The 23,178-nt window shown below is 38.2% G+C and overlaps 1 protein-coding gene across 3 annotated transcripts in view; it reads left to right on the plus strand.

The window, feature by feature from the left end:
• Positions 1–6,645, plus strand: part of CUL4B (cullin 4B) — a 36,843-nt gene extending 30,198 nt beyond the window's left edge. For all 3 annotated transcript variants that reach the window (XM_028087781.2, XM_028087782.2, XM_088028660.1), the window contains 3 exons: positions 665–837; positions 2,455–2,607; positions 4,357–6,645. In XM_028087781.2, coding sequence (XP_027943582.1) covers positions 665–837; positions 2,455–2,607; positions 4,357–4,452 — 422 coding nt within the window. In that variant the 3' untranslated portion in view covers positions 4,453–6,645. The remainder of the gene's footprint in view (positions 1–664; positions 838–2,454; positions 2,608–4,356) is intronic.
• Positions 6,646–23,178: the final 16,533 nt, after the last annotated feature.

The following is a 23,178-nucleotide window of genomic DNA, read 5'->3' on the forward strand; positions in this document are numbered from 1 at the left end:
CATCTAACTCTAAGGAAGTTAACTACTAGGTACATGAAGGATGAAGGGGAAGGAGTAGTTAAAAGATGATTCCAGGGTTTCTCACCAGAGTAGATTGGTAGTTTCAGGGCTGACAGTTGGAAAGAGGACACAGTTTTATGGGGAAGATTATGAATTAAACTTTGGACATATTGAAGTTGATGATAGTAAAACAGTCAGGTGGAGGTGTCTTTTGTAAGATTTTTTAAAAAAAATTTTATTTATCTGTCAGAGCAGAAGCAGGGGGGAGCAGCAGAGGCAGAGGAAGAAGCAGGCTCCCCGCTGAGCAAGGAGCCCGATGCGGGACTTGATCCCGGGACTCTGGGATATGACCTGAGCCAAAGGCAGATCCTTAAGCGACTGAGCCACCCAAGGCCTCCTTGGAGGTGTCTTTTGAATGTGGGATTAGAAGCAAGTGAGATGTCATTTCTGAAGATTTGGTAGTTATCCACATGGAATATTGAAGCCTTTAGAGGACCATAGGAAGAAAGGCATTGGTTAGGACAAAGAGGAAGTCATTGATGACCTTGGGGAGAAAAAGGAAACCATTTTAATAGAGGGATGAGGTAGAAGTAGATTGAGGTGAATGTAGTGGTTTGTGTTGATGAACTAGTAACAAATAACTAATCCACTATTTCTTCTTCAGAGGATGGAGAATTACGGAGAACACTGCAGTCATTGGCCTGTGGCAAAGCTAGAGTTCTGGCAAAAAATCCAAAGGGCAAAGATATTGAAGATGGTGATAAGTTCATTTGTAATGATGACTTCAAACACAAACTTTTCAGGATAAAGATCAATCAAATCCAGATGAAAGAAACGGTATCTCTTTTTGCATTCTCCTTGTTCTGATGCACTGTAATTATACGTGTTCATAATAAAAACTTATAAAGAAGATTTTATGCCTATACTACAGTCACTAACATTTTCTGTGCCTTTATCTAGCTCAGTATATTTCAGTACTTGATCTTGGAAGTTTTTTGAAGTGCACACAGTTGGGCCGGATACTCAAGATAGTTTTATATCCTGCTTTTTTTGCTTAACATTAAATCTTTAGAATTTTCCATGCCATTAAATATCTTCATAAAATGGCAGATGGCCCCACAGTGTTCTTTTACATGGCCATTATAATTTATTCAACCAATGCCTGTTGGGCAATTAAATTTATAATTTCTTAGTGTTGTCAATAAAACTGCAAGAAACATCTTTGTACCTAAATCTTAATCTCTCTGACACTTCATGATAAATTCATGGAAGTACGTCTTTGGGGTTAAAGAATATGAACATTATAAGAGTTGTAAAAATGATGTCGTATTATGTTCCAGAAATTCTGGACCAATTTACACTCTGTCTAGCAGTGTGAATGCCTGTCCTAATGGTGCCCTCACCAGCACTAAAGATTATATTTTCTTTTTTAAATCTTTGCCAACTTGCTGAGTGAAAACTCAGTGATTTAGTTAGTATTTCTTTGATTAACAGTGAAGTTTTTGTTTGTTTTTGCAAGAGACTTTTATTACAGAAACAAACAACTGCAGCATTTCCTGAAACCATTTGGTTTCAATTCCAAGGTTTAATGCAGTACTTGAGGAAAAGCTTTAATGTGGGATAGAGATCAGTATCTCAGAGACAAGTTCTGTCTTATTCGCATTCACATCAAAGGTGTGATACTCCCTTAGAAGAGTACTGTGTTCTTTTAAAAAAAAAAATTGATGCTGTATCAGAAAGAAATTGACTACAAAAAACCCAAACTATTCTTAATTTAGTTGCTAAAGATGGACATTTTTGCTTCAGCATTAAAATTGATAAACTGTCTCCTAAACACCTAAATTTCTGTTAGTCTTGAACAAATATAATCGCTAACACTGCATTTCTGATTTATGTATTATAAAATAAAAATTAATTTTTAAAAAGTTTGACTCTAGTTAGCTTAACTAGTACCATACTTTAAGAAGTCAGAGTCAGTGTGTTTTGCAGATAAGCTAATGTCCTACAGAAATCTGGTCAGTAACCCCTTGTGACCCATTTAGAAGATTTTGAGGACAAAGTAAAAGAAAGTGGTAAATGCTCCATCAGCCATCTCTACTTCTATCCAGCTGAATTCCTGAGACCAGACGAAATCCGGGTCTCCTACTCCTCCGCCATCTTGCTCCGCCTCCCAAATTATCAGCCATCTCTACTTCTAAAAAGACAACTTTTAAGTGGTATTTTTCTATTAACTAATATTGGCATTACTTCATTGGTACAGGACAACATAATTAGGACAGAAAGGAATTGTTTGTAGGTTTTTTTCTGTCATCATCTGTATTTATAAGGTTTCTTTAAATAATTCAGTATATTTAAATCGTTAATAGTGTGTCATGTCCCTAAAATGTACAGTTCGTGTAAGCAAGCAAGTTTCACTTCAGGTACAATTGCTAAGTTTAAAAACCTTTTTGTTAGGTTGAGGAACAAGCAAGCACTACAGAAAGAGTATTTCAAGACAGACAGTATCAAATTGATGCTGCGATTGTTCGAATTATGAAGATGAGAAAGACACTTAGCCACAATCTTCTTGTTTCAGAAGTGTACAACCAGCTGAAATTTCCAGTAAAGGTAGGTACTTCTGTGTTTTTTAATTGAGTTTGTATATATAGAAGAGAACACATTACATTTTGAGACACAGATCTTAAAAACATAGATTAAAGCCTCAAGACCATTTGGAGGGACAAAACTTTTCATTTCTCATGCTCATGTATATGATCTCCCCCGAAAAAACCCTGTTGTTAGCATATGTGGATAACTGTGACAAAGGGGAAAACTGTAAGGGCTCTTGTACCTGAAAGTTTAGCTGCTTAAATGAGTGTGAAATTTTCAGGTTCATTCACAGTATTTCTTTTGAGCTTTGTTATTTTTGTTATGTTTTTTTTCTTTTTGAAATACCTTGGTATTTTGACGGATTTGGTTATTTTAATCTTCTGTTTAGTTAGCTTATCTAAGTGTCCATTAAAAACTCTATACAGATAATTAGCCATCAGGCATCTTTTTGAAAAGTTGAGCAATTGTTCTGGCAAGCTGAAACTGGTCATTTAAATGGACATGCTCCAGTGTAAATGTCCAGTAATAAAGAGGCTTAGACAGTGTGGTGTTTTATTAGCCTGTTTTCCAAGTTTTGTTTTTTTTTTTTTTTAGAAGGTTCCCAAACCTTTGTGATGATAAACACCTTGTAGAGTTTGGGTAGACTCTTGGCTCTTGAGGTTCTCAGGAGCTTTGGGCTTAGGTACATCACTTCACCTTGTTTTGTAAAATGGGGATGATAATAGTACTTAACTCATAGGTTCATTGTGAGGCTTAAAAGAGCTATGATCTATGGACAAAACTTAGCACTGGGCCTGGCATAATAAGTGCTTGTTAGCTATGAATGCTAATAAGTCAGGCTTTCTCTCTTCTCCAAACCTAATACTGCCTTCTCATTACCACGCTCTTACCCTTATGCTCTGCCTTACAACCATGTCACCTCCAGCCAAAGAGGTCACTGAGGCAGTTAAAGGATCACTATAATAAATAATTGGTTTTTGTCTGCCCCATCAAACTACTTTTGCTCTTTACTCTTCTCAAATCAAGTGGCCATTTTACACTATCTGAAAAACTCTATTAGCAAGATTATATTCTTTTCATAGGCTAGATACAAAAGACAGTGAAATTTTGTCATCTCAGAGCTAAGAATGCAATCATGAGAACAAGTTAGAAGCTTTCTCAATTTTTCAACCACAAGTAGGATTCAAAAATCTAAATTGTTTATGGTAGGTAACAGGTAAATCTTACATTAAACCTGAAATACAGAGACTGAATTATGAGGTAATTCACTTATCAGACCATTTGTTGTAGCATTCTTGTAAATAGTGTTTTCTGTAGTACATTTTTAACCTTATTTTATAAAAATGCAACCTGACTTGAAAACTAGCTTTTGCCCAAATTTACGGTCTACTTATCTTCTCAAACTCTCTTGACAAAGCTAAATAGAAATTCTGTTTTCTTAAACTATAATGTATTCCTTGTGTGAAGTTATGATAAGTTAGTCTTTTGTATTTGTGCAGAGAATAGCTGGTTCTCAAAAGACCTCTTTAAGATAGAAAAGTAACAAAGTATTGTGTAATGGTATGACAAGATGTAACAGTATATGTATAGTATAAAAACATTTCTTAATCTGGTTTTATTTTCATTATACTTTTTCTTTTTAAAAAAATTAGGAGATTAAATACATTAAATCAGTGAGCCAAAACTTTTTTTTTAAATGGGGTATTGGTACATGGGCTTGAGCCAATGATTATAAGGTTTGCACTGAAAACTTGCCTTCTCTTACAGCCTGCTGATCTTAAGAAGAGAATAGAATCCTTAATTGATCGGGATTACATGGAAAGAGATAAAGAAAATCCAAACCAATACAATTACATTGCATAAAACCTTGGCCTCCGAGTATTTGGTATCATATGCAGTAGCCAGTGGATAAACTAACCTGTTGATCCTATATTATTTGACTTCTTTTATACTACCAATGACCAAATGAAGCAGTGTAATGGAAATAGTTGAGTTGACTTTTTCAGTGGTTAACATGCCCATTTAAAGAGTTAATACTTAACCTTTAAGAAGAATGTTGTTGAACTCTTTGCATGTTATTTAGTATGATGTGCAGAAAATTCTTAAGAAAGTACCTGGTCTTCATGATTCCTCTTTGGAACTGGGGAAGAGGTCCTATGGCTATTAAAAAAGGAGGGGGGGTTCTTATACACCATTAATTATGAAGCAAAGGGTTTATTTGCTTAAAATGTCATTTAAAGATACTTAAACTGCATGCAAACTTTATTTACTGTACAGAGTTCTGGATGTATTTATCAAATAGAAAAACCACCCTGGACTTGGTTGTTCACCTGTTTTGTGATTTCCCTTGAAAAGAAAAATAAGTTGTCATAGCTATTGATATTTTACTAAGTAATGTTCTGTTACACTGAAAGGGATGTTTTAAAAAAACTTATTTGGAAACAAGTTTTCAAGTAGAGGGACAGTTGCTTACATAATCTCTTGTATACACATCCTAGATGTTCTATTTATGACCATGGGATGTGTGTATATGGCTTAGCCCTGAGTTTACTGTTCTGATTAACAGGTACTTATAATAATAGCTGAAAAAGAAAATTGCTGATCAGCTGTACTGGAAGAACATGGTGGGAGAGAAAAATCCAACTCTTCATATTAAAAATGAATACAATATGAACATTGCAAAAGAGACCAAAATCCCCGTGTTTTGTAATTTTTTACAAGAGCAAAAATTCAATCAACTAGTTTTCAACTTCCTTTAGACTTTACTGTTGTTTGGACAGTTTTGTCTTCAACTTGGACCAATTGTTAGATTGTTACAGGCTTCCTAGGATTTAGCATTCCTGTTTTCTCTACCAAAGTTTTTTTGGGAAGCACCCCAACTTTCCATTTTGCTAAATAAACCTTTCATCCTCCTAACTTCCTAAAGACCTAGATATAAAGATCTTCCTTTATTTTCCCCATATGCCCCCTAGTTGGGAATTTCAAAATCTGTGTCATGCTGATCTTAATTCCTTTCCAAAATTTCTTGAAGAGTTCTCATAGCCACTGGACATCTTCCTTTCAGGGGAATGTCCTAGGATTGTTCATACATAGAAAATAGCAAAAGTATTGTTACTCAAATTGATAATGTGAGTAAAAAGGCTTCTCTTTAGCATCAGTGGGGGGTTGGTTGGTTGTTTGGTTTGTTTGTTTTTGTGGGTTTGGTGGTTGGGTTGTTTGGTTTTGTTGGGTTTTTTTTTGTTGTTTTTTGTTTTTTGCTTCCTTGTATTTCCTTGAAGGGAATCGATCCTGGAGGAGAAGCAGAAAATTTTGTTTAGATTTTTTAAACAGAATTGCTTTGATGCTTTTGGCAATAGTGTATTTTCTTGACTATTTGGAGCCATTAGGAAGAATACCTAGGTCCTAACCATGAACTGAGGAGACTTTTGGCTCTTGTATCTACTATTGATTATTTTCTTGAATTCTCAAGACCTGTGACCAGCTACTATAAAAAAGTTGCCTGTTTCTAATTGCATCAACTTGCACACTGTTAATAATATGTGGTATTTAGAATGTCTTCCTAAATCTTTTTGAGCAGCCATTGCCTATATTTTCTCAGCTTCTCCCTGGTTTCCTTGCATGAGCTCATCTGACAAGGAAATGCAGCTATTCTGTTTGACCTCTCTCCACACTGGACCATTATGTCGTGTCCTAACTCATCCCTGATGGTCTCTGAGATATATAGACTATTCCACAAGTCTCAATAGTTACTCTTAAGGAATTTTTAGGTAGAATTGGTCCCTGTTAGGAGGAGACTCTTGGTGTCACTTTTGTTATCTTGAAAGCTGGTCCCTTCCTTGAGGCTCTTAATTTTTTGAAAACTTGATGCTGTTTCAACTGAAAAATTGGCAAGAATATTAAAAAACAAGTTGAGGGGAGCTGTTTAAGACATTGAAAAGTAATTGCAAACAACATTGGGTAATTGTGACTTTCAGTTGTTCTGTATCAGTTAAATTTTTGTGCTCTTTTCCCTGTGTACGTGGTGGTTCTATTTTTCTCCAATAAAACTTTTATTTAAAAAAAGTTTCTGGAGAAGATCTTTAAAATTCAAGCATTTTAAGAAAGTTATGAAACCACAGAATTTTAAATCTTTCCTAATGATTTAATGAATCCATATCTGTCAATTCTGTTATTTTAAAAATTTCTCTTTTTTATTTTTGTGGTGGTTTGGTGATAATGCTATAGGAATGTGGAGGAGGGTATTGGTAAAGGGTGAGTAAAATTCCCAGGAATTCTCAAGGTGAGTATTCATTCTTAAATGTCATATTTTAGAAAAATCAAGTGCAAGTATAAATACTGTTTCATTTGAATTCTCAAAAGTCAAATAGTTTCATAAAGTTAACGTGAAAGTAGTTTACATTGAGGGCGCCTGGGTGGCTCAGTTGGTTAAGCGACTGCCTTCGGCTCAGGTCATGATCCTGGAGTCCTGGGATCGAGTCCCGCATCAGGCCCCCTGTTCAGCAGGGAGTCTGCTTCTCCCTCTGACCCTCTTCCCTCTCGTGCTCTCTCTCTCTTATTCTCTCTTTCTCAAATGAATAAATAAAATCTTTAAAAAAAAGTAGTTTACATTGAGGGAAGAATAAAAGATTAAATACTTTTGTAATCGCACTTGATTTTCCTTTTCTATTAATATGACTTCTGGGCGATACACTCTCACTGTAAGATGCACATCAAGGACCTTACCAAGCCAGGAATCAAGAAGCTTTTTTAACCCACTTCCTGAGTCTGTTGAACAGTCTTAACATGATGTCTAGCCATACTCTTGAAAATTCTTACCCGGTACATGTGTGTACAGTTCAGGAAATCAGTTTTATTCTATTTAGGCATCTGGGTCTCAGGATTTTCAGAAGTTTCTTTTTTAATCTTAGTATCCATAAATCTTTTTTTACATTAGCTGTTTTTTTGTTTGTTTTAATGACCATTCTGTTTAATGCTGTGAAAGGCAGGAAGTGTTATAAACATGTTCTGTTCTGTCATCTACATAAATTTGCCAGAACATATTGTTCATTAAAAAGAAAAGAGCAGTATTAATGGGAATTTGCATAATTATGCTTTATATGCTATCTTTGGAATGCTTCATTAATCAATATTTTTAAGTTTCCTACAAAAATTTGCTTTACATTTGAATAATGATGAGATTTGTTCATCCAGGAAACACTTGGTTCAAATATAACATTTTGTTCAATTATTTTCCTCGCTATTATAAAATAGGTATTTCTTTTTTGGAACAGACACATAGTATACTTCTATATTTAACAATCCCTAGGGGCCCCTGCCTGGCTCAGTCAGTAGAGCATGCAACTCTTGATCTCAGGGTCATGAGTTCAAGCCCCACATTGGGTATGGAACCTGCTTAAAAAAAATTTTTTTTTAATATAGTACAAAAAAAGCCCCAATCCCTAGAATTTATGTCTAGCATAGTAAAAAAAAAAAAAAAAAAAAAAATCCTTTATTTTGTAGAACCTTTTTTTCTTAAAAGATTTTATTTGAGAGAGAGAGGAACGAGCAGGGGGAAGAGCAGAGGGAGAGGGAGAAGCAGGCTCTCCCTCTGCCTTCCTGTCTGCCTACTTGTGCTCTCTATCTCTCTGTCAAATATAAATAAAATCTTTTAAAAAAATTAAAAAATAAAACCTTGTCTTTAATTAAATTTGTAAATCACACAACATTTTCCATTTTAACCACTTTTAAAATTTTGTCAGAGGGAGAGCACGAGCAGGGGGAGGGGTAGAGGGAGAAGCAGGCTCCCCGCTGAGCAAGGAGCCTGATGCAGGACTTGATCCCAAGACCCTGGGATCATGACCTGAGCCGAAGGCAGCTGTTTAACTGACTAAGCCACCCAGGCATCCCCATTTTAACCATTTTAAAGTGTACAGTTCAGTGACATTTAGTACATTCACCCTTTTGTGCAACCATCTAGTTCTCTAGTTCCAGAACATTTTCATCATCTCAAAAGGAAACCCTGTACTCATCAAGTAGTCAATCCCCATTCCTTCTCCATCCAGCCTCTGGAAAGCTTTTTAATAAGTTGAAATTAGGAAGTGTGAATCATACTTCTTTTTCAAGATTGTTTTAGTTACTCAGGTCTCTTGCTATTCCATGTGAATTTTAGGATCAGCTTTTCCATTTCTGCAAAAAAGGCCATTGGGATTTTCATAAGGATTCCATTAAATGCATAGATCTCTTTGGGAGTATTGCCATCTTAATAGTATTAAGTCTTAGTTTAGACCATGAACCTAAGATGTCTTTTTTTTTAAACATTTTATTTATTTGAGAGAGAGAATGAGAGATAGAAAGCACGAGAGGGAAGAGGGTCAGAGGGAGAAGCAGACTCCCTGCTGAGCAGGAAGCCCGATGTGGGACTCGATCCCGCGACTCCAGGATCATGACCTGAGCCGAAGGCAGTCGCTTAACCAACTGAGCCACCCAGGCACCCGAACCTAAGATGTCTTTAAATTTTTTTTTAAGAACAAGCATGTGAGTAGGGGCGGGAGGGAGGGGTGGAGAGAGGGAGAGAGAATCTTTTTTTTTTTTTTTAAGATTTTATTTATTTACTTGACAGAACAAGCAGAGGGAGCAGCAGAGGGAGTGGGAGAAGCAGGCTCTCTGCCGAGCAGGGAGTCCGATGTGGGGCTCAATCCTAGGACCCTGGGATCATGACCTGAGCCAAAGGCAGATGCTTAACTGACTAAGCCACCCAGGCGCCCCAGGGAGAGAAAATCCTAAGCAGGCTCCACACGCGGTGCAGAGCCCAACATGGGGCTTGATCTCAACCCCAAGATCATGACCTAAGCTGAAGTCAAGAGTCAGATGCTTAACTGACTGAGCCACCCAGGAGCCCCGATGTCCTTACATTTTTAAACCACTTGTTTTAGGTCTTTAAGAAATTTCTTTCAGTAGGGACGCCTGGGTGGCTCAGTTGGGTGTCCAACTCTTGGTTTCGGCTCAAGTCATGATCTCGTGGGTTGTGGGATGAGCCCTGTGTGGGATTCTGTGCTCAGCGGGGAGTGTGCTTGATGATTCTCTCCCTTTGCCCCTCCCCCCACTCATGTGCGCACATGCTTTCTCTCTCTACAATGAATGAATCTTCAAAAAAATTCCTTTCAGTAATATTTTGTACTTTTTGCTATACAAGTCTTTTATATCAGCCTGGTTAAATATATTCCTATGTAGTTAGTTCTTTTCGGTGCTTTTATAAATTGAATTGTTTTCTTAATTTACTTTTCAGATTGTTCATTGCTAGCATATACAATTTTTTGGAAGATTTTATTTATTTATTTGAGAGAGTGAGCAAGAGAGAGAAGCAGGGGGAGGGGCAAAGGGACAAGGAGAAGCAGACTCCCTGCTGAACAGGGAGCCCGACACAGGGCTTGACACGGGGCTCAGTCCCGGGACTCTGGGATCATGACCTCAGCCAAAGGCAGATGCTTAACTGACGACCCACCCAGGTGCCCCTAGCATATACAATTTTTTAAGAGATTTTATTTTTAAATAATCTCTACACCCAACATGGGACTGAACCCACAACCCTGAGATCGAGAGTCACATGCTCTACTGACTGAGCCAGGAATGCTCCCCATATACAGTTTTTGTGTGTTGATCTTATACCCTACAACTTTGCTGAATTTGTTTACCAGCTTTAATATATTTTTGTGAAATTTTAAGGATTTTCTATATATAGCGTCTTTGTTGCCTACGAAGAGATAGTTTTACTTTTTCCTTTCCAATTTGGGTGTGTTTTATTTCTTTTTCTTGCCTAATTTCACTGTCTGGAGCTTCCACTATAATGTCGAATAGAAGTGGCTAAAGCAGGCATCCTTGCCTTGTTCCTCATCTTAGGGGGAAAGCGTTCAGTCTTCCACCATTGAGAATGGTATTAGCTGTGGGGGTTTCACAAATACCCTTTATCAGGGGAAAGCGTTCAGTCTTCCACCATTGAGAATGGTATTAGCTGTGGGGGTTTCACAAATACCCTTTATCATGTTGATGAGTTTTCCTTCTATTCATAGTTTTCTGACTATCATTAAAGAATGCTCTATTTTGTCAAATGCTTTTCCTGCATCAATTCAGACAATTGTGGCTTTTTTCCTTTGTTCTATTAAATTGGCGTATTACATTTATTGGTTTTCATGTGTTGAACCACCCTTGCATTCCTGACATAAATCCTACTTGATCATGGTGTATAATCCTTTTAATATGTTGCTTAATTTGGTGTGCTAGTATTTTGATGAGGATTTTTTTTTGAAGATTTTATTTATTTATTTGACAGAGAGCACAAGCAGGGAGAGTGGCAGAGGGAGAGGGAGAAACAGGTTCCCTGCTGAGCAGGGAGCCCGATGCAGGGCTTGATCCCAGGACCCTGGGATTATGACCTGAGCCAAAGGCAGACACTTAACCAACTGAGCCACCCAGGCGCCCATTGATGAGGATTTTTGCATTATATACTCATAAGGGATATTGACTGGTCTGTAATAGTCCTGTGTCTTTGGCTTTTCTCTCAATAGAAGGAGTTACAAAGTGTTTTTTCCTCTTCTATTTTTTGGAAGACTTTGAGAAGGGTTGGTATTAATTCTTACATATTTAATAGAATTCACCAGTGGAGCCATCTGGTCCTGAGCTTTTTTCTATGGGGAAGTTTTTAATTATTCATTCAGTCTCTTTGCTTATAGATCTGTTCAGGTTTTCTGTTTCTTCTTGAGTCAGTTTTAGTATTTTGTTTCTAGGAATTTGTTCATTTTATCTTGGTTATCCAATTAATTGGTGTATAATTGTTCATAGCAGCTTTTTTTTCATCCTTTTCTGTAAGATTGGTAGTAATGTCCTAACTTCATTTCTAATTTTAGTAATTTGAGTTTACTCTCTTTTTCTTAGTCTAGCTAAAAGCTTATCCATTTTGTTGATCTTTTCAAAGAGCTAACTTTTGGCTTTGTTGCTTTTCTCTTGTTTTTCTGTTCTCCGGTTATTTCCACTCTAATCTATATTATTCACTTCCCTCTGCTAGCTCTGAATTTAGTTTGCTCCTCTTTTCTGGTTCTTTAAGGTGTAAAAGTTAGCTTATTGATTTGAATTTTTTTTAGTGTAGGCATTTACAGTTAATACATTCCCCTGTTGGTGCTATTTTTTGCTGCATCTCGTGAAGTTTTAGTACAGTATTTTTGTTTATCTCAGCACTTTCTAATTTCCATTGTTGTTTCTTTTTTATATATTCATAATTTAAGAGTGTATTGTATAATTTTTACGTATTGTGAACTGTTCACTTTTCTGTTATTTCTAGTTTTTTCATTGTAGTCACAGAAGATCCTGTGTATGATTGAGTCTTTTTTTAATTCATTGAGACTTGTTTTGTGGCCTAACATAGATTTTTCCAGGAGAATGAATACTCCTTGTGGACTTAAGAATGTGCCTAGTGTTTAAGTCCTGTTCCCTTATTGACTTTCTTCTTGTTCTATTCATTATTGAAATTGGGATATTGAAGTGTTCACCTGTTTTGTAGAACTGTCTGTTTCTCCCTTTAATTCTGTAAATTTCTGCTTCTTGTATTTTGGGACTCTGTTAGGTGTTTATACGTATAGATTGTTCTAGCTTTTGGATGGGTTGACCCTTAATATATATTATTGCTCTCTGTCTCTTGTACAGTTTTTTACTTAAAAGTTCATTTTGTCTGATAGTAACAGAGCCACTCTAGCTTTCTTTTGGTTACTGTTTGCATTCAATATCTTTATACCTTCTTTCTCTTTCAGCCTATTTGTGTTTGGGATCTAAAGTGAGTCTCTTACAGACAGCCTATAGTTAATGTTTTTTTAATCCATTCTTTCAATCTCTGCCTTTTTTGATTGGAGAGTTTAAGCCATTTGCATTTAAAATACTGACAAAACTGCCATTTTGTATTTTGTTTGCTATATATCTTACATCTTTTGTTTCTCAGCACCTTTATTACTATCTTTAGTGTTTGAATGTTTTTTTTTTTTGTAATACACCGTATCGATTCCCTTCTCATTCCTTTTTTCTCTCTCCTTTTAGTTATTTTCTTGGTGGTTAGGGGATTGCAATTGACATCTTAAATTTACAACAAACTAGTATGAATTAGTAACGAACTTAGCTGTAGTAGTATACAGAAACTGTTCCTATACAACTCTGCCCTCCTCCTTTGTGTAGTTATTGTCACAAATTATATCTTTATACATTGTATGCCCATTAACATAGAGGTAATGTCTTTTTTATGTTTCCTAAATCAGTCTTAAGTAGCTAGTGAGGTATTAAGTTGAGAATAATTATCAAAGAGTGAGTTGTTTTCGGGTATTTAACTGTTTTGTGTTGATTAAAAGTCCTTGCTGTGCATAAAGGTATTTTCTTCCTCTATGTCAGAAGTTATTTTTTTTAAGATTTTATTTAATTATTAGCACTTGCACGTGGGGGGATGTGGGGAGAGGCAGAGGGAGAGAATCCCAAGCAGACTCCCTGCTGAGCACAGAGCCCAATGTGGGGCTCAGTCTCACGACCCCAAGATCATGGCCTGTGTGGAAACCATGAGTAGGAAACTCAACTGACTGCACTACCCAGGCACCCCCAGAAGTTATTTTTTTTTAAAGATTTTATTTATTTATTTGACAGAGAGAGACACAGCGAGAGAGGGAACACAAGCAGGGAGAGTGGGAGAGGGAGAAGCAGGCTTCCCACGGAGCAGAGAGCCCGATGCGGGGCTCGATCCCAGGACCCTGGGATCCTGACCTGAGCCGAAGGCAGACGCTTAACGACTGAGCCACCCAGGCGCCCCAGAAGTTATTTTTTAAAACATTTACCAGGGGCCCCTGGATGGCTCAGTTGGTTAAATGTCTGACTCTTGATCTCAGCTAAGGTCTTGATATTGGGGTCGTGAGTTCAGGCCCCGCATTGGGCTCCACACTCGGTGTGGAGCCTATTAGTAAATACAGTAAGTAGATAAATAGATAAATATAAGTACATACATACACACAGACACACACACACACACACATACATACATACATACCAAAACAAAACATTTTCTAGTTTTTATTAAGTACATCTATTTCATTGTTGATTTATTTAAATCATTGGTATGTTAGTATCTTGTGAAAATATTTCTAAAAGATAATTGAAAAAAAATAATTGGAAATTCTTCACAGTGGTTAACATATCTAAAAGGGCAGTATGGAATTTGCTAGATTTTAAAAAGATAACACACAAAAAAAGCAAAGGCAATTTTCCTAGAATCAGACCTACATGTCTGTCCTAAAACACTGGTTGCAATACAGGCTGTGGAGTTGGCATTTTTCAAAGATTTGTTTCTAATTACTCTGAGTTAAGGAGCTTTGATTATGATGTAGAAAGGTACTGCACAAACATTTCTGCCTTTTGTCTGACTTTCATAAGTATTCTTAAAATACTTTATAATTCATAAAATGTTTAGGAATATTAACTATTCTGCTTAACACGGTTTTGCATTTGATTAAGAGGAAGTTACATATACACGGGTCAAATGTTTTAACAATAGACAAGAGTAGCATGAAAGCCTCAGGATCTTGAAGTGAGGCCCATGGGGGCCTCTGCTAGCCTTCTCCCTCGACTCTAATGTAGGCAGTAATAAACAGAAGGTCATTTCCTTCACAGCTGAAGTGGACTAGAGAAGTCAGTTGTTCCGGACCAGTGTGCAGCATCTTACATAAAACAGGTGATCAGGTTCTATCATCCAAGAATATGTATTTTGGGGAGAGCAGGTCCTATCATAATACTAGAACATTCTGTTCACTTCCAGTTTATCATTCCAAAGCAGATCATTAAAATGTGCTTTTTAGGAGAAATGAGTGGGATGCAAGTAGCCATGGTGATCATATTAATTGTTGAAATGTTCATATATTCAAATAAAGATGGACTGAAAGTAAAATGACCAATTTTGTTGGGGAAGGTAAAAAGATTGGCACTAATAAGAGAAGATGGAAAGAGTTTGGAATCTAAATGTAGTCAGGCCTCTGTTCAGAAGAAGGACAAAGATACTAACTTTGGACTCTTAAGTATGCATATTAAAATTAAAGATGCCTAGAAATCCCACTCCTAATTTACCCAAGAGGAATGAAAACTTATATTCACACAAAAGCCTGTATGTAAATGCAGTAGTTTTATTTATAACTCCCAGTAACTTAAAACAGCTGGTGAATAAACAACTGGTTGGTACATACATGCAGTGGAATACTAATACTGCTTGGCAATTTATTTATTTTAAAGATTTTATTTATTTGACAGAGATAGCGAGAGCAGAAACACATGCAGGGGGAAGCGGGAGAGGGAGAAGCAGGCTTCCCGCTGAAGAGGGAGCCCTATGCGGGGCTCGGTCCCAGGACCCCAGGATCATGACCTGAGCCAAAGGCAGACGCTTAACCAACTGAGCCACCCAGGCGCCCCACTGCTTGGCAATTTAGAGGAGCAAATTACTGGGGGACCTGGTTGGCTCAGGCTGTCGGTAGAGCATATGATTCTTGATCTCAGGGTTGAGAGTTCAAGTCCCATGTTAGGTAGAGAACTTACTTAAAAAAAAAAAAAAGGGTGGCTCAGTCGTTAAGCGTCTGCCTTCGGCTCAGGTCATGATCCCAGGGTCCTGGGATCGAGCCCCGCATCGGGCTCCCTGCTCCGCGGGAAGCCTGCTTCTCCCTCTCCCACTCCCCCTGCATGTGTTCCCTCTCTTGCTGTGTCTCTCTCTGTCAAATAAATAAAATCTTTAAAAATAAAAAATAAAAGGAACACGCTATTGATACATTCAACAATGTGTCTCTTCTATGCGTTACGTTAAATGAAAAAGCTAGAATCAAAAGGCTGCATATGGCATAATTCATTTACATTACATTGTGCAATAGGCAAAACTAGGAGTAGAAAACAGATTAATGATTAGCATGGGTTGGTGTGGGGAGAGGCACTTGACCACAAAGGGGATAGCAAGAGGGAATCTCAGGAGGCAATGGAACCATTTTGTATCTTAATTGTGGAGTTACACTTGGCATTTGTTAAAACTTGGGAGGTATACACCAAAATGAATTTTACTGTGCGTAAATTACAAGCTTTATAAGTCAGAAAAACAGGATACTCAAGAGTGAGCAAACAATATGAATAGGCATTTCACAGAAGAGGAAACCCCAATGGCCATTGAATTTATAAGATCAATCTAATCATGGGGATGCAAAATAAAACAGGTACAATTTCACATGTATCAGATTGGCAAAAATGGAAAAGTCTCAGCACTAGATGACAGTTATGATCAGCAATGTAAACTCAATGGTGGTGATATAAATTGGTACAACTATTTTGAAAAGCAATATGGTGATGTTTTGTAAAGTCAAAGGTGCCCACATCTTAAAACTGAGCAGTTCTAATCCAAGATATATATCCTAGAGGAATTCTCACATCATGTACAAAGAACTACACAAGAATATTGCTATATCATCTAATTAGTAAAAAAATTGGAACAGACTGTGTTCAACAACACAATGGATAAATTGTGATACATTTTAAAGTATATAACATTTAAACTTTGAATTTATAAAACATACAGATGTATAAGATTTATAATAAATGTTATATAACAGTTGAATGAATTAGTACTATATCCACAGATAAATCTCTAAAACAGTGGTGGAAAATGCAAGGTGGAATACACATCCAGTATGATACCATTCACATAAGTTTTATTTTTTTTAAGTTTATTTTTTTTAGTAATCTCTCCACCCAGCGTGGGATTGAACTCACAACCCTGAGATCAAGAGTCACATGCTCTTCTGACTGAGACAGCCAGGTGCCCACCCATTTATGTAAATTTTAAATAACTTATAAAAAGTAAATAATTAAAATTCCTTATTTAAAATTTTAAAAGTATAAATAATACTTCATAATGTTTAAGGGCTACACATAAACATTTGAACTAGTAAATTTTAAATATGCGTTAGAATGATAAAGACCACATGGAGGACTGTGGTAATCTCTTGGGGGAGAATGAGGGGGAATAAGGAAGAGGGGTACACAGAACTTGAATTCTGTCTGTAGTGTTTTATGAAAATGTACAAACCCTATGGTCAAGTGGTTCCACCCTCACACTGGAGAAACTTGCTCCGTGTGCATGAGAAGATTTGCACGTGAATATTCATAGCAGTTTCCAACCAAGTTTGTTAACTAGGTTCTTTGAATATTCTGTATTGTTATCAATATTTTGTCTTTAGTTTTAACCTATCAAAAATTGAGAAAGGAGCATTACAATGTAGCACCTTTTATCTTGCTGTAGTGACCCTCTCATGAGGTCGCAAACAATGCGTTTTAAATTCTGTTTTGACTTACATTAATATAACTACTCTGGCTTTTGGCTAGTATTTGCTTGGTATGTTTCTTCATTACTTAACTGTCAGCCTTTCTGTGTTCTTATGTTTTAGGGGTGTCTTTCCATTTTAGGTGGATTTTCGCTTTCTGCCCCTTATTTGACAATGGCTTTTAACTGGCAGATAATATCCATTTGCATCTCTGTGGTCACATTTATTTGTGTTTGTTTCTAACATCTTACTGGTTGCTGCCTATCTGTTCTAATTTCCTTTGCTTTTTCTCCTTTCTCAGCTTAAAAAAATTGAATTTTGTTTATTTTCTTATTCCATTTTCCCCCACTACTTAATTTGGAAATTATATATTGTGTCTGTTCTTTCATTGGTTACCCTTGATATGTTAGCATGTATGCTTAACAAAGTCTCGAGTTAATATCAATTCTTCCAGATAATATATGGATGTTAGAACACTTCAGATACTGATCGCCTCTTCCCCAACTTACACGGTAGTATCCAGTATTTTAGTTTTGTCCTCTTTTTAAAAATAAACACCACAAATTAAAAGTCTGCTCAGTCACCACTTTCTCAATGAGGCTTACCATAGCCACTGTATTTAAAATATCAATTTACTTGTTGAATATCCTTATGGTATATTGTCTGTTTACTCCTTAGAGCAGAGTTTAAGCTCCATCAGGGCGGAGAGCTTTGTTTTGTCCCTTGATTATCCCAAACACTTAGGTGCATTTGTTTCCTGTGGCTGCTGTAACAAATGACCACAAATTTGGTGACTGAAATTCATAGAAATTAATTCTCTCACGGTTATAGAGGCCAGAAGTTGGAAAAAAGCTTCACTGGGCTGAAATCAAAGTGTTGGCAAGGCCACACACCCCCTAGAGGCTCTAAGGGAAAATCAGTTTCCTTGGCTTTGCCAATACCTAGAGTTGCATTCCTTGCATTCCTTGGCTCTTGTCCCCTTCCTCCATCTTCAAAGCTAGCAGCATGGCATCTTCTTGGACTCTGCTTCTATCATATGGCTCTCTTCCCTGTAATCTCCCTCTGCCTCTCTCCTATAGGGACACTTGTGATGGCATTTTGGAACCACTCAGATAATTCAAAATCTCATTGCAAAATCCTTAATCATATATGCAAAAACCCTTTTTCTACATAAGGTGACATTTTATAGGTTCTAGGGATTAGGATCTGTTATCTTGGGTAGACATTCAGTCTACTATAGTAGGTGATACATACTTGCTGAACAAATGAACAAATTATTTTATACAATGTATAAAATATATTCTTTTTATATACAATATATATAATATATATTTTATACTTATGTATATATACGAATTATTTTATACAATATATAGTTTACATATTTTCCAATTTTTTTTTCTTCATTCCTTTTGGCATCTCAGAGTTGTTAGTTCTTTTCCTTCTGACGTACGTCTTTCATAAATTTGATGTAAGTCTATTGTGTGTAAGTTTGTTTTTCCTTAACTAAAATGTTTTTGCCTTGAAATATTTTTCTAGCCGCACATTTCTTGGTTGCCTGTTATTTTTTTCTCAGCTCTTGGAAGATACTGCACTGTCTTCCATCTTCTGTTGTGCTAGAGAATTTACTGCTAGCCTCATTTTTATTTGTTTACAGATGATCTGACTTATCTGAGGGGGGAAGCTACTGTAGTTCTGTTCTTAAATTTTTGAGGAACCTCCATACTGTTTTCTATATTGGCTGCACAAATTTACATTCCCACCAATAATGCATGCATTATTTTTTCTCCATATCCTCCCCAACACTTATCACTTGTCTTTTTGATGATAGCCCTAATAAATATGCAGTGATACCTCATTGTGGTTTTGATTTTCATTTCCCTGATGATTGGTGATGTTGAGCACCTTTTCATGTGTCTGTTGGCCATTTGTATGTCTTCTTTGGGAAAATGTCTATTCAGGGGCACCTGGGTGGCTCAGTTGGTTAAGCATCTGCCTTCGGCTCGGGTCATGATCCCAGGGTCCTGCGATCGAGTCCTGCATCGGGCTCCCTGCTCAGTGAGAAGCCTGCTTCTCCCTCTTCCTTTGCCCCTCCCCCTTCCTTGTGCGCTCTCTGTCTCAAATAAATAAAATCTTGGAAAAAATTTTTTAAAAAAAGGAAAAATGTCTATTCAGTTTCTCTACCCATTTTTTAATTGGATTGTTTAGTTTTGCCTTTTGCTTATTGAGTTGTATGAGTTTTTATATATTTTGGATATATTAACCCCTTATTAGATGTATGGTTTGCAAATATTTTCTCCCATTTTATAGGTTGCCTTTTCATTTTGCTGATGGTTTCCTTTGCTGGGCAGAAGCTTTTTAGTTCCATGTGGCCCCACTTGTTTATCTTTTATTTTCTTGCCTTTGCCTATCTTCCATGTTTCTACTTAATTTTTTAAACATATGGAATACAATTAACTGGTTTAATATTCTTCTCTGCTAATCCTAACATTTCTGCTTTTTGACAAATTGATTATTCTCATTATGGGTTGTATTTCCTTGCCTCTTTTATGATTTTGACTGGATACCAGGCACTGTCAATTTCATTATGTTGGATCTTGAATCTTTTTGTATTTCTGTAAATCTTCTTGAGCTTCTTAGTATTATTCTGCACTACTCAGGCAAGACCTATCTGTTCTCTACTTGATGCCCTGTAACTCATGAGGTTTTCCATTCTGGCTGGTGGGATCAGGCACTGTTTCTGGTCTTACGTGTGCACCAGGCACTGTGTCCTCTAATTCTTTCAGATGGTTCTTTTCCTGTCTCGGGTAGCCTTCTCACCTGAATGCACTGCTTAGTACTCTGCTGAGTATTTGAGGGGCACCATCTGCAGATCTGTGTTCTCCCCTCTCTGCTGTTCTTTCTTATGTGCCCTAGCTGCCTGGGTGTCTCCAGATGCTCAGCCATGTCTCCTTAATTCAGGAAGTCTGCCAGGCTGCCTTGGTCCCCCTCCCTGGTAAATAGGAACAGCTTCACGGACTGGTAGCTGCAGCAAGTAGCACAGGGCCCCAAACTCCAAAGGGCCCAGGTTTGGATTTACTGCTCTGTGGTCACCATCTTGAAATTCCTAATAATTTTATCTTTGTGTGTTTTGTAAGTAAAGTCCCATGGGACTGCAGAGCATGCACTAAAGGCTTGGGACCGGGGTTCGCACATGGCCCTTTCCTCCTCTGTCTCACTGCTTCTCTGGGATAGGTTCCCTCACCCTCTGGCCCCTCAGCCTCCCCCTCTCTTCCCTTGCCCAGTAACTAGTGCCACCTTCTTGTCTTCAGTGGGACTTGGGCCTGGGCACAGGGAGAATCAGAATCAGATGTCTGTCCCTGTGGTGTATGAGGGCAGGGCACGGTGCCAACCATCCCTGTCGCAGGCCGGCAGCCCACAGTACATTCAGCGGAAGATTGCGCAGGGATGGGCCTCTTGCCTACATTTATCCAGGTACCAAATCATCCTGGCCCAGAGTTTTCAGTACCCCGGGGGTCTTCTCATCCACCGTCGCTGGGAGGGTCAGATTTATGGGAAGTGCCGATTCCTTGCTCCTCTTCCTCGGGGCATCCATACAGCAGCTGGTGTGAGGGAGAAGCCAGCAGCCGGTGTGCGGTAAGCATGTGTGTGCGTGCCTGTCAGAGGGCACAGCTTCTGGACATGTCTGACGGTCTGCATTTGCCCTGAAAGCGTCTCATGCTTGAAGGAATGCAACATTCAATAGCACATAAAAATCACCATGACAGCTTGAGGGACTGGAAGAAAGGAAAACTTTTTTCCTGCCTTTTGAGTAAAGGGCCCCTACTTTTTATTTTTTTTTAGACTTTTATTTATTTGTCAGAGAGAGAGAGCACAAGCAGGGGGAGCGGGAGAGGGAGAAGCAGGCTCCCCGCTGAGCAGAGAGCCTGATGTGGGGCTCAATCCCAGGACCCCGGGATCATGACCCGAGCTGAAGGCAGGCGCCTAACTGACTGAGCCACCCTGGTGTCCCAGGCCCCTACTTTTTTTTATTTTGTACTGAGCCACACAGTTTTTGTATCCAGCCTGGGTTGGAAGGTTCACCTTTTTAACCATATTTCAGGGATTACTTTTCCTACATTGCCTGATGTGTCCTGAAAACTATTGTTTCATGCATTTTCTATGGGTTTTTGTTGTTGTTGTTTCAGGCAAAGGGTTAATCCAGTCCTTGTTACTTACTGCCTCTTGGCTGGAGGCAGAAGTCCTCTACATTTTCATACATTTATCTTGTGTGCTGACATCACTGTTATGCAACTGCTTTAGAAAATGTTTAATATTGGATTAATGGCAAGCTAAACTCAATAGCAATATTTGGAATCCACAGGGATAGACACACATACACATCAGAAAGGGGGTCCAATCTTATTAAAATTTAAAACCTATAACTCCCAGGGAAATCATTTCAGGAAATCTGACTGGAATCTGTCCTTAGGTTTTTAATATCTGCCCTTAGCACCCTGGCCCGTCCCAGCCAGCCCTGGGTTCCAGGATAGCACAAGAAGAGTTGATCCTCAAATGGGTCATTCTGTTCAACTTCCCTAAAGGTTCATGGGACAAGATGCAATTAGTCATACAAGACCAGTTTGTCCAAACCAATTGTCCAAAAGCCTAATCCAGAACATAGTGTTTTGAAAGGACACACAAAACCTATCATGCCCCACACAGTCTGGCCAGGATTGCATTTGAAGGGTCAAAGTCAGCAATGGGCAGTTTCCACTGAGCAGATTAGGAATGTCGCCAAAAAGCCAGGTCCGAGCAAGTGCTTAGCAGCTGGGGAGCACAATCCAAGAGCTAGAGCCACTGCTGCTGGTTCCCTTCCCCTCCCACCAACAGAGCAAGCCTGCCCCCGCTGCCCTCTCCCCAGGCACATACTCCTTGGTCATTGAGAAAGTCCAGCCCTTGTAAATTTTTTTTAAAGATTTTATTTATTTACCTGAGGCAGAGAGAGACAGCACAAGCGGGGAGGAGGAGCAGAGGGGGAGGGAGAAGCAGGCTCCCCGCCGAGCAGGGAGCCCAATGCGGGGCTGGATCCCAGGACCCCGGGATCATGACCTGAGCCGAAGGCAGACAACCTACTGAGCCACCCGGGTGTCTCTCCTTGTAAAGGTTCTGACCATTAGCCTTTTACCAATCAGTGAAGTAAAAGTATGGTGATCTGAGACAGAAGATCTGAGTTTACTTCTATCCCTACCACCACCTAGTAGTAGAACCTTAAGCATTTCTGGACTTCCCTGTTTTCATTCAAGTAGGGGGGAAATAATTTTCTTTCCTTCATTTACATGATTGTTGTAAGGATGAACTTAGGGGAGGCAGGCTGGTGTAGTGTAAAGAGCATGTTGGATCCAACAAAATAATGTTTCCAATTCCAGTATAAACACTTCATAGTTGTGTGACTTTGGGGAAGCTACTTAACCTTTCAGAGTCCAGTTTCCTAACCTAGAAGGAGATAATAATATCTGTCTCACAGGGACATTGTGAGGATTAAATGAGATAATGTTAAGAAGTGCCTGACCTCTAATGGGCACTCAAAAAATGGTAATATATTACAAAATCTAGATGATAATATTTTGTAAAATCCCATATAGATGGAGCAAGGGGATACACAATGGGAGGGATTCACTGCCTTTTTTTATTTTTTAAGACAATGGGACCCTTCTTTATAAAGATTGATTATCCTGGCTTTTTGCTATAACATCTTTAAATTCAAGATTTCCTAATAATAGTTTTCAGAGAAGCTCAGGATGGTAATGTGTCATAAAAGGATTGAAAAAAGACTTTTGGAAGGTGGGCAAAGACCTCTAGCTCTACCCACATCCCAAGATAAGGTGCTCTGGGAATTAGCCTAGGACACTTACTTCCTCAGTTGAGATAGGTGATTCTTCTTAATTTTGGGGGGTGGAGGTTCTTCATAAGCACAGCATACTTCACATGTTGCATGATCTCGTATTTGCCCATCAGAATGTTCGCTACTCAGGGTGCCTGGGTGGCTCAGTCGGTTGAACATCTGACTTGATACCGGCTTGGGTCTTGATCTCAGGGCCGTGGGTTCAAACCCCACGTTGAGCTCCAAGCTGGGTGTGGAGCCTACTTAAAAAAAAAAAAAAAAAAAGGGATATTCACTACTCTTTATGTACATTTTTGTGCAACCCTGATAACTTTCATATTCTAGTTTCATTTCTATTGTAATCCTACATCACTTCTTATTGGAACT

This window comes from Eumetopias jubatus, unplaced genomic scaffold (genome assembly GCF_037043125.1).
Source record: "Eumetopias jubatus isolate StellerSeaLion01/CBP00866 unplaced genomic scaffold, mEumJub1_p1.0 scaffold_11, whole genome shotgun sequence".
Classification (NCBI taxonomy): domain Eukaryota; kingdom Metazoa; phylum Chordata; class Mammalia; order Carnivora; family Otariidae; genus Eumetopias; species Eumetopias jubatus.